The sequence below is a fragment of the Aphelocoma coerulescens genome, chromosome 4 (genome assembly GCF_041296385.1).
Source record: "Aphelocoma coerulescens isolate FSJ_1873_10779 chromosome 4, UR_Acoe_1.0, whole genome shotgun sequence".
NCBI classification, from domain to species: domain Eukaryota; kingdom Metazoa; phylum Chordata; class Aves; order Passeriformes; family Corvidae; genus Aphelocoma; species Aphelocoma coerulescens.
The window spans coordinates 67,659,291-67,671,719 of record NC_091017.1 but is presented as its reverse complement, the minus strand read 5'-3'; the positions used below and the strand labels follow the sequence as shown (position 1 = coordinate 67,671,719).

The 12,429-nt window shown below is 38.6% G+C and overlaps 1 protein-coding gene across 2 annotated transcripts in view; it reads right to left on the bottom strand.

Moving 5' to 3' along the window:
• KIAA0232 (KIAA0232 ortholog) overlaps window positions 1-8,762 on the bottom strand; it is a 46,825-nt gene extending 38,063 nt beyond the window's left edge. For both annotated transcript variants that reach the window (XM_069014492.1, XM_069014491.1), the window contains exon 1: window positions 8,308-8,762. In XM_069014492.1, the coding sequence (XP_068870593.1) occupies window positions 8,308-8,538 (231 nt within the window). In that variant the 5' untranslated portion in view covers window positions 8,539-8,762. The remainder of the gene's footprint in view (window positions 1-8,307) is intronic.
• Window positions 8,763-12,429: the final 3,667 nt, after the last annotated feature.

Sequence of the window (12,429 nt, the reverse complement as noted above, 5' to 3'; positions counted from 1 at the left end):
CATGCAAATCCTGCATCTGTTGAAATCTTATGTTTGTTGAGCAGGCTGCCTTTAGACTTTTCCCATTAAAGTAAAAGCAGAAAAGAAAATTTAGCAAGACTACAGCTACATCTATAAAGACATAGTTTTACTTACAAGTCTGACTTACACTGCAGAAAAGAAAGCCAAGAAGTCAACAGAAACTGTCACTACAGAGTCACGGTGTCTGAAAGGGGCATGTCATGATTGGAGAAGTTATTTCATAGCATTTATAGTTGCTTTCTTGGATTTAGAAATAAAGTTGTGTGGCAATCACCACACCACTGTAATCATCTGATTTCAGAGAATATAGGCAGCATACATCTATGCTTGAAGAAATGTGGCAGGTGTACTGTCATGCAACGGTCTGTACGTAAAGAACACAAAGGAAGTATTTCAGTTATCCCCAGAATCCAGGCAGTACAATTGTATCAGCACAGAGATGGCTGCAAATAAATCCTGACTGTTACAAGGACTCACCAACCTGGCACTCGAGCTTCCATCTCTGCTTTGCATTTCATAAGCCTTTGTGAGACTACATTAGTAGTGACAACAATAAAAAAGGAATGAGCAGTTCAGCATGATCACTCACACCAATACAAACGCAGCAGAGAGCTTGGAAATAGTTTCTCAGATAACCACAGTCCTTGAGAACTAATGCTTTTCTTTTGCAGTAATACACGAGCTGAAGGTTCCGCAACCCTGTACAGTTTGCACAAATGCAATGCCCCTGAGAGCCTACTGCTGAGCTCCAATCCCTGACACCACAATTCCCACCCTAAAATGGAACAGAGAATACCAAGTCCATGATACTCCAAACCTGTCCCATGTCTAACAGTCACCAGACAGAAAAATACAGAACAGATCAGTTATTGCACAATTAACAAGACAAATGTCAACTAAAAATCAATAAATAAACTTCCTGAGCCACATGCTTTTACAGTAAAGACATTTCAGCTATCTTCCATTGTTTAACTGAAGAGGAATCCATATCCACCTAATTTTTCTCAAAAAACTTAATGTTGTACACAAAAAAATTACTTCCCAAAATTTGAATTATATAGTCCTCAGCTACAGTCCCTCCCTTCCTAGAAAGGAATGGAGGGCAGGACCACAGCTAAGTTTTCCTCTGTGAACTTTTTTAATTCAGTAATCTGAGCTTTTAGAAGGCAGTTTAACTTTTGTATTAATAAGCTTTATGGGCGTAATGATTTCAAGATATAGTACAATTTCCTAAATATGATTAATTGTTCCTTTCTTTAGTTTACATGTTTATGTATGGGAAAAAGAGGAGGGTTATTCCCAATGCTGCAAACAGACACATTTCAGTGATCTAAGGATTTCAAACTAGTCACATAAAGAAGTACAGCTAAAAGTCTTAGTCTCACAGTTCCTACCTATTCTTTTCTTCATACACTGATTTCCAAAACTTGTACTTTACACACTTAGTTGGGGCAATGACTAAAAAACTATGGTCAGAAAATTTAAGAAATTGTTCCTACAGGACAGTTATACAGCTTAATAAGCAGTAACACAAATATAAACTAAACTGAAAATGCCTTGCATTCAAAAAATTTATTTGTACATGTTGCTGGTGAACTTTGAAATTTACTGACACTTGTGTGCAGCAGTCCCACAGAATTTCCCTGCTGTAGCTGAACCCACTCTGCGTGTGGGTTCTGTAATGCGTTAAGAAAAAATGTGTTTGAGTGACCCAAAAATATTTCTTAAGGATGATAAAAGAATAGGTGTAATTATACTAGAAGCAGCACTGCTATTTTTGTCAAATAAGCATACCTGCCAGATTAACATTTAACACAAGCTTAGTGGAGTACAGAGGACCAAATCCTCATTTCTCCTCCTCTCTTTAGGTTATGCATGAGACACACAAAACCCATACAGAACCCTATATCCTCTTCCCCCTAAAATATACATGTGAAAAACTAATACCTATTACTAGAATATAAATCCAGACATCAGGTCCCTCTACTGGGTTAATATGGGATGGCAGAAGAACAAACAGCCCACATTCCACTGGATGTGGGAGCCCAGCAAGTGCGTCCCAAGTTCGGTCACCAAAGTGTCCTGTGTCCTTAGCACACGCAAGCCAAACATAGACTAAAGCTGGCAAGGATATACCCATCCCAGGGCAGAGGGATAGGCCAAAATAATTTATGGAGTTAAAACCACAAGGTGAGGCCCGAAAATATATCACACATGGGTTGAGGTGTCTCTTCCACTGCTCTCCTCTGAATATAAAAAAGAAAACTACATTTTGAACTTCAAATATGTAAGTGAAAATGATGAAAAAGCAAGAATAAAAACTATGATCAGAGTCAGGAGAAGTGTAACTATCATTCTGAAGACTTTTTATGCATCCATATAAAAGACTACCTGAATGGAACTACTTCAAATCAGTCTACAAATAATTAGTCTTCCAGCATAAAAGCTTCCCTGTTAAAAATTTAAAAAAACAAAAGCAAAAATATCATCCTGATCACAGAAGTACATAGTTTACAGTGCAATAGCAAATTAATTCTGAGAGTTAGGAAAACATTATCTTAAAAAAAAACAAAAAGGATTTTTACTTTTGCGGGTCAGAAAAAAACTGTTAACTTCCAATAATGATTTGAAAGAAGTAGATCAAAAGCAACAGAAGACACACGATATGGAAAGTATGCATAGCAAATGCATTTCAATCTTCCTGCTGCATGACCAAAGACTTACAAACAAAGCCTTTATCTCACAGAGTGTCTAGCTGTTGGGGTTAGGTTTTGGGGTTTTTTAAATAAAGGCTCTATCCCTTCAAAAGGGAGAACAGTCTACAGGAACAAGTCTACAGCTTTAAACCACAAATTTGTTATATTCAAAACCAGCTAGGCTTACAAATAGTATATGAAAGATACAACACAGAACACCGATTTTAATACTGTACAAAGAAAGATCAATGAAATAATGTTTCACACAAAGTCTGTTTTAAGGGAATGCCTTCTGCTTCACACAGATTATATTATCTTAATGCAATATTTACTGTATCACAAACTGCTTCGAGAACACATGCATCTACAAATACACTTTTAATTAGCATTTAAACAACAATTGTATCTTAACAGCACCTAGTTGGTTTGCCACTAGGAAACTAAGAGTAAGGTATTCTGATTAAAAATCAATCTAGTGTGAAGTCAAAAGGCTGTCTGAGAATGTTCAGATCTCCACCAACAGCAATTCTTTGGGTCCCCAAAAGTTAAAAAACTTGACAGCGATTCCATGATTTTCTGCTTAATTTATTATTTATTCCAAAGTAAGTAAATTCAGTAATAAAATGCAAATGACGAAAGCACGTATACTTGGCAGAAACATTCTCCACTTTACTTACATTAAGCAGTATGTAAACCCATATGAATTTTATGAGGTTTTTCTTAATGAACCAAAAGTGACTAAAAATTCATTTACCTCAGCACAAAATACTGGTGGTTTCCAAACATTTTGAAGAGAGACCATTGATAGGCCTCAAATTTAAAAAAAAACCAAACCAAACTGAACCAAAAAACAACCCTAACATGCCTAAATAATGAATACCTTCTATAACATGGTTCAAGAGATTTCTTTAGTAATCTTTAGGCCATGTAGACATCTAATATATGTGTACATCAATTTCAGAATTGTGTTCTCTAGAAAGACTGTAAGCAAGCAACATCTTTGTTTGTAGGGAAAAAAAAGGCCAAGTCTGCCACTGAAATCCTTACTTGTCTTCTGGTATGACAAACCTCAACTAGCCACAAAACGCCCAAAACTATTTCTATGAACTGTATCAGAGGAATCAAGGAAAACATGCAAAACCAATTAGTACTACCTTTGTATCTTCTACTCCATCAGTTGACACTGGGGAAAAAAAAATCCCAAAGAGCCTCCTCCTTCTGCCCGCTTACACCCTCCCACCAGCAATATCATTGCTGCCAAAAAAAACTGAGGGGAGAGGGAATTTAAAAAAAAAAAAAAGAAAGAAAAAGAAAAAAAAAACCTTTGCACAGTAAGAATGAAGGACTTTTTAAGAACTTTTACATCTTAAGCTTTTAGACTCATTTCCAAAAGTAGCAAGTACAGCCTGGATAAGAATTGTGCTCTAGGTGCCAACAATAACTAAGTTACCTTCAGTACTTGAGTATTTAAAAAGAAAACAAACAAACAAATATACATTTAAAGTGTGAACATATGGAGGATTTTACAGTAATTCTTGATAGGTATGTATAATATATGTATAACTATAGCAGTCCTGAAGACTCTGGTACCACAGTACGATTTACCATAAACAAGACTCCTTTCTTGGAAGTTCTCTAGTCCTTTGAAATACAGCTGGGTAAAACACACTGGCTCATAAATTTTCCCAATATTTTAATAGCTATTTCAGTTTAAGCCAATGAGTCAGAATAGGAACTGCAAACATTCCAGTAAAAATTGGTTGCAGTGTATTAGGGTTTTACTTTCACCTGTTTTCTGTACTTGCAAAAATCTGCTGTGAACTCTCTGCAAACTCGCAAGTTACCAATCTAACATTTTGTGATACTGAGCCTGAATCCATATAACAATACCCAACAGAGACAATTTTAATTGGGCAAGGCATAGAATTAACACCAGTAACAAACCCAAACAAAACATAAACAAACAAAAAAATCCCACTCACACACATATAAAAAAAAGGGAAAGGAAAACCAACACAACCCCCCCTCCCCATCCTTAATCTTATCTTCAATCCAGACATCAAACTAGCTCATAGTACCAAAACAGATAATACTGGAGAAAGCCACACAAATCTGCATTAGACTAACACTGGAGAAACCCACAGAAGTCTGCATCAGAATCAAGACCAAAATCCACATATTAAATATTACTAACAGAGCAGAAGGCAACATCCTGCTTATTCTCAAAAATAACCCTGAAGATCTAATCAATCAAGGCTCCCATAGTCCATCAAGACTCCCATATTCTTTTGAAATTCCTATTTTAACTGTAAACAGAAGTGACAGATAACGTGACAACACTGATGTCTTAAATATCTGTGTATGCCTAGTAAGGTTGGGAATGGTTTTTTTACTTATTTTTGATACTAGATCTTTTTGTACTTACCTGACAGAACCTCAGTCCAGACTTCAGAGTTCCATTTCCCTGCTACACCAGAATACTATAAAGCACTGAAGGAGGCTCCCTGAAGCAACTAAAACAGTGCTAATGATGCCATCAACACTCTGAGGTGAAAAGATCTTAATGACCATCTTAACTTCAGTCTGTAACATTTCTAATGAAGATGACAATATCCACAAGATTAAGACTTCCTAAATCAGTCCTCTTCACTCCCACCCCCCAAAAAAGCAAACTGCAATGGATTGTTCCTACGCATAATCCCATTGTGAGACCACACACTCCTTCTAACCTGCTCAATATAGAAGTTACTGCTATAATTGGAGGAAAAAGGGATAGCTACTCACTATTCCCTAAAAGAGAGTTGTAAAAGCAAAGAATCATAGAATCATAGGACAGCAAATCACGTGGTCTACCCTCCCAAGGGAAAAGGAGCCTAGACAAGGCTATCTATCACCCCACTGCATCTCAAAAACCTCCAGCAACAGGGAATCTATCACATTCCCAAGGTGGCTGTTCCAGGGAATGACTGCTCTCACTGCAAGAAAAAAGAAAAAAATTCTTGTATCAAGATGAAACTGCACCCAGTGCAACATGAACCCTCACTGTCTCTTGTCTTCTCCATGTGACTAGAGTGCTTCAGTCATTTTTGGAGCCGTCCTCTAAATTGGAGAGAAATCATCGCACTAGGCACACTATTGAGAAGAGTTCTTCCCCTGGAAATTCTCTCATCTTTCTTAAAAATTAAAGGAATCACATGGGAGAAAAAAGTCCTGAGATGCCAAGGGCCAAATCTTCAATAGGAATTAATCCGGGTTAAAGAAGCTCAGCAACTCTTAAGTATTTCACTCCTAATTTACTTCTCATTTAGATATTTAATTCCTGTTCTCTTCCTTGACTTTTATTTGTAAACAACACTAGTATATGTTTTTCCCCTTTGTCTTCACATTGTACCCATCACCAAAATTGGATTGAAATTGCTTATATGTAAGTACATGTTTTAGAGTAAAGATTTTCTTGTTTCTGAATAACTTTGCTAAACCAAAACTAACTTAAAATGTCAGGTGATACAAAGAACCAGTAAGCAGTAAGTAAAATAAAAATAAATTTTAAAATAAATTTAAAAATAAATAATAAAACAAATAACAAAACAAGCATGTCTGTTTAAAGATTTCCTCAATTTTCCACATAAGAAATTTGTACTTGCAAGCTTTAAAGACTACTCTATTTGAAAAAGGAATTAGGGAGCAGTATGTTTCATAACAGGTGCATTTAATCATTATTACAAAATGTAATCCCAAAACTAAATTGATATTAGGTCTCAAAACTTTGAAAATGGTTACTTGAAGTAGGGCGAACAAATGCAGTAAAAGTATGTTATAAACAGGATCGAATTGGAGGAGGTGGAAAAGAAACTTCCAGCTTCAAAGCTCAATGGTGTTTCAGAAGACGTCCTGTACATTGGTACCACAGCACCCACTCAGCAACACAGGTGCTTGACAGGTTTTGGCTACCCTATCAGCATGTGGTATTCTTCTCCCTTTGGCTCATTAGGTTCAGATAATCAACTTGGTAAAAGAACAGACACATTCCTCAAAGCTCTCTTATCAAACTCACAAAGGATCCAGTTAAGGTATCAAAATGAGAAATAAACTGAATGAGATTTTCATAATATAGTTACCCTGCTTCTTGCAAAGCCTGATAACAAGAAAACTAATTTTGGCACTTCAGTAACTAGAAATATCACAGTAGCGACTTCAAAGTTATGACTGTGGTCTGAAATGGACTGAAAAGAAACACGTCTTCACTTTCCCCAATGCCACTGGCCTATCTCTAAAGCTCCTCAAGTTCTCATGTGGTTTCAATTAGTTTGCTTTTTAATGTCCTCATCCCACATGCTCCTTTCAAACAGGTTTTGGAACCTTCTTCTGCCCCCTTCTAAAATACAGCTATTCATGTCTGACCAAGACCTACCTGTTAAGGTACATTTCAGAAAGTGCTTACACTGGGTTTTTTAAATTATTATTATTAATAATCATAGGGGTGTTGCTGATGACACCTACTGCTGCCAGATACACTTTTGAACAAAAAGATACAAGTTTTCTGGTTTGCACAAGGGAACCATGAAGGCTTTTATGCACAGTAATGGCTGCTACAAGTTCAAAAACTGGCAGCATCTGACATTAATTTTTTCTGCTTCAGTTCCATATCTATCTCACAATAACCTGCTCTGCTCTTGCTGGAATTTTAAAAAGATAAACTAGGTGAAAATGGAAGTTCTGAAGCAGTTAGGTAGCAATGTTTGAAATATAACCATAACAACAGCAATGAAAAAGAACTAATAATTAAGGTATCAAAACATAGGTATTTGGTTTCCTTCCTTCCCACTGTCACCACAGCCACGTTCTAAGACAAAGTCCATGTTTAACAGCATCGTCACCCCTTTTTGAAAACACTGTCATTTCCCTAAGTCCTGAATTCATAAAACTCCACTATTAAAAGTATTTTGATACAGGTTCATGATGCAGAGGAATTTAAAAAAATTAAGAAAAGAAAAAAGGTATTGAGACTGAACAGCATGTTCTAGGGTCACAACTCTCTTGCATGCTTTGTATCAGCATTCAGCATTAACATTACTTTAGAGGAGATGAATATAGTGTGCATAACAATGTATTCCAAATACCTGAATACAAAAAAATATTTGGGGGGGTGTTCATTCCTTACTGAAAATAGCACAAAATGAAATCCATGGGAAGTGAGGGAGGACGTCTACAAACTACTGTGAAGCTGGGCAATTTGACACACAGTTTACAAGAATTACATTAGTTTACTCACGTTCCAATATTAAATTAAGCTTATCACAAGTAGTGATGGTCTGAATTTATGACACAGAATATTCCAGTGTTAACAATTCCGATATCGATTGTAGTCATGTGAAAACATTTTTTAATGTAATTACCCATACAGCAACCTAACTACTTTAATCTCAGTTCACCCATCAAATCTGACTCTTGCATGGTTCATACCCTCCTTCCACCCACACACTTAAAGACAACCAACCCCCCCAACTGAGGCATACCCAGGTATAATACACAAAACATAACTGGTACAAAAACTCACTTTCACTGGACAACATCTAAAATATGTAAATACCTGTTCCTGCAGGTCGTAGTCATAGCTATCATGCAGCAGAAGACTGAGGACATACCGAGTATAAATCATGGCATCAATGCCACACTTCTCTAGCTCTTGTCCCAGCCAGGTCTGCACTGGACCCAAAGCATGTAGCAGAGACATTTCAGAAACAGATACAGGGCCTGGATAAGAGCTTGAGGAGCTTTCAGATGGCAAACCATCCACAACAACTGTACAGATAGGGCGCATGAATCTAGGTGGTTGGCATCCTTATAACGTGAAGCATTTTCTGTAGTTGATTTTCCGTCGATATCTGGAGGTGATTTTCACTCCAGTAAATAGGAGAGAGGCTTGACTTCTAGGACAATCATTTATATTTCCTGGCTGTTAGCCGACTAGAGACGAACATCACTCTTCAGGCATGACCAGTGAATAAACTAAATCCTAATAGCAAACACATATGTAGATGTGTTTTTCTACCTTAATTTCACATTGAGGCCAGATGCAAGTCCCCAGCAGGACCTATAAAGAGGAAAAAATGATAAGTTGTGATAATATGTATCCATACATGAATAAATTAAACAGTGAAAAAAAACATCCAAAGTAGAAAGCAGTCATTTACATACTGCTTACTCCAAACATATAGTACATCTACTCAGTGTCATTTTGAAGAGTGACAGGAATTATTCCAAGTTTAAAGGTGACTTTTAGAAAAGGTACTTTTTACTGCAGGAAGAGAGACTTTCATCAAAGACTTCACAATTAACCTGTCAATTGAAATATAAGTCTGACCTAGCTTTATGGGAAAGCTGAGATTTTATTACTTTCACTATCAGCTGAAAAAAAACCACTTTCATAAAAAAAAAAACCAAACGATGTTATTTTGAATAAAGACTGACAGCATATTTGGCATCACTAGAAGACAATATAATCCTACTGTTTTGCAGTGATACCCATTTTCCAGAAATGAAAAAAAGTAAAGTATTTTGTTTATAAAACACTGAATTAATGAAATTCATCTGACCAGAAGTTTCATAAATCCTACTACTAAAGAGTTACTACTACCTTCAGGTTCAGGTTTTTTGGTGGAGGTGGTTTTTTGGTTGGTTTTTTTTTTTAGTTTCAATTATTTGCCTTGTATAGGGACAGTAAAACATTTTATCATCCAGAATCTGTCCTTATAAAAATGTAAATCCCTGGAATAACTTCAAAAATTTGAGCGGAATATAATTTATCTGTGCCAAAAAATAACATTTAACCCTCTTTACACAAAGCATACACCTGTCTTACCTGAGAGCTTAAACTCTAAACCATATCCTAAAATAGACAAACTATCCTTTTACCACCCACAATCACAAATCAATCTTGGTAAGCAAGGGGCAGAAGGTGCAAGCACCACACACGTCAGCATTCTGCTCTCAAATGCAGAAGATATCAGCCCAAAAAAGGCATTTTTGAATTGGTCTACTTATCAACCACATGTCAATCTGGCATTTGTGTAGGACTCCTCTCTCCTCTCCAGCTTCTTAGCATGAGAAAACAAAGCTCAAATCCAAGCAGGAATTACCCCTTCACTGAAAGGAAACAACACAGACTCAAGTGACTAAGCAAAATCTACTGTTTTGTTTCAACCCCACTTCAAGATAACCAACACACCTACAATAGACATCACCTAATACAACTATCTGAACTATACACTGGGGGCAGCATTTCATGTGCACAGCATGTGCTCTGTGGCCAAACAAAACTGAAAGTTGATACACGTCAACACAACAAAAGATGATAGTTTTTAGGAGCTTTCTTTGCACCACCACCCAGGTACCACTGTATATTCCAGATTTTACTGACTCAGTTGCCACGTCACCAAAAAGAAACCCATTATGATCAGTTGCTACAGAGTTCACAAAACCCTACTCTCTCCTGAAGTGACCTTACTGCTCTGGGGGCAGTGTTCATTTTGAGAAAGGGTGTAACACAACATTATTCAATCTTTCTCAGCAATATGTTTCAATTAGTCAGAATCTTTTAAGTAAGCACAAGTAACAGTAGGTAGAAAGGCAAGGATGCTGCAAGGATGTTGATACCCCTGGATGTTACTGCTTCATCACATAATTAGAGAACAGAAAGTATAAGAAAAGTCTAATGTTGTGACCCAAGGTAGTCCAAATCCAAGAACCACAGGTCCAAACTCTTAAAGAAGTCCATACTTTCTTAACTGTTGAAGAACAATATTCCAGAGGATCTGTTTAGTCCTGTTGGCTCTCCACAGCACAGCATGTGCACATGCCTGTTGGCTCTCCACAGCACAGCTCTCCCAAAGTCAATGGCACAGTCCCTGTCAGCCCCCCACATCCCATATTTCATAGATATGGGAAAACTGACACTCTTCATTTATCTTTCTTGAGACATGGTGCAGAACTACCTAAACAGGAGCTCCCTCCTGCTCAAGGGAACAGGAGCCTCAATCCATCCCACTGCTACCAGTTTGATGCCAGAGCCAGCAAAAGATGCTCAGAGCCTGGAAAGGGATCATAGGTCAGCAGGAGAGCACTTGAAGAGCAGCACAAAGGAATTCCTGCCACTCTGGCCAGTAAGTCAGCTTTATTGGGAGCCCAGCTTAAATGCCTGTATGGAAACGCGCGTAGCAAAGGCAAATAAAATAAGTTAGAGACACGTACATGCCTGCATGGCTATCATCTTACTGGCATCACTGAGACATGGTGGGATGACTCCCATGACTGGAGTGTTGGAAGGTTAGAATGGAAGGATGCAGGGTGCTTAGGAAGGACAGGTATGGGAGACAAGTAGGGGATGTTACCCTCTATGTCAGTGATCACCTGGAGTGCACGGTGCCTTGGAATAAAGAGCAGCCAACTGAGAGGCTATGGGTCAGGATGAAAGGGAGGGCAGGGACAGGTTATGTTATACTAGGGGTCTGCTACGGGCTCCCTGCCCAGGAAGACCAAGCTATGAAGCCCTCTATAGACAGACAGGAGCAGCCTCACACTCACAAGCCCTGATCCTCATGGGGGACTTCAACCACCCCCATATCTGTTAGAGGGACAACACAGAAGAGCATAGACAATCCAGGACTGGGAGGTGCCTGGAATGTAATGATGATACCTTCCTTTCCCAAGTCAGAGAAGCCAGCAAGGAGAGGTGCTATGCTGGGTCTTCTTCTCACCAAAACATTGGGGCTGCTGGGGAACGTGAAGCTCAAGGGCAGCCTGGGCTGCAGTGACCATGAAATGGTGCAGCTCAAGATCCTTAGGGCAGCAAGGGGGCACAGCAAGCTTACAGTCCTGGACTCTAGGAGAGCACAGTTTGGCATTCTCAGGGATCTGCTTGGTAGAATCCCCGGAGGGAAGAAGGGCCAAAGAAAACTGGTAAATATTCAAGGATCATCTCCTCCAGACTCAGGAGAGACGCATACCTACCAAAGGAAGTCAGGCAAAACACCAGGCACCTGCATGGTTAAACAAGGAGCTCCTGGACAAACACAAGAAGGAAGCCTACACAGGGTGGAAGCAAGGACAGGTGACTTGGGAGGAATAGAGAGAAATTGTCCAAGCAGCCAGGAATCACGTTAGGAAAGGTAAAGCCCCGATAGAATTACATCTGGCCAGGAACACCAAGCTTCTTGAAGCTTCTATACAAGAAAAAGCTTCTATAGGTATATCAGTGATAAAAGGGGCCCTCTCTCAAAGGAGACCTAGGACATGGACAATATGGGGTATTTAATGACTTTTTCATCATGGTCTTCACTAGCAAGTGCTCCAGACACACTGCCCCACTCGCAGGAGGCAAATGTGGGGACTGGGAGAACGAAGAACTGCCCCCTGCAGGACAAGGTCCGATTTGTGACCATCTAAGGAACCTGGAGGTACACGAGTCCATGGAACCTGATGAAAGCATCCCCAGGTTCTGCGGGAACTTAAAAGAGGCTAGGAAGAAAAACAGAGACAGACTTTTTATGAGGGTCTGTAGTGACAGGGTTTTAAACTAAAAACTGATAGATTTAGGTTGGACGTAAGGAAGGTATTTTTTTACATTGAAGGGGTGAGACAATGAACAACTTGTCCAGAGAAGCTGTGCATGATCTATTCCAAGTATTTAAGGTCAGGCTGGGCAGGGTTTTGA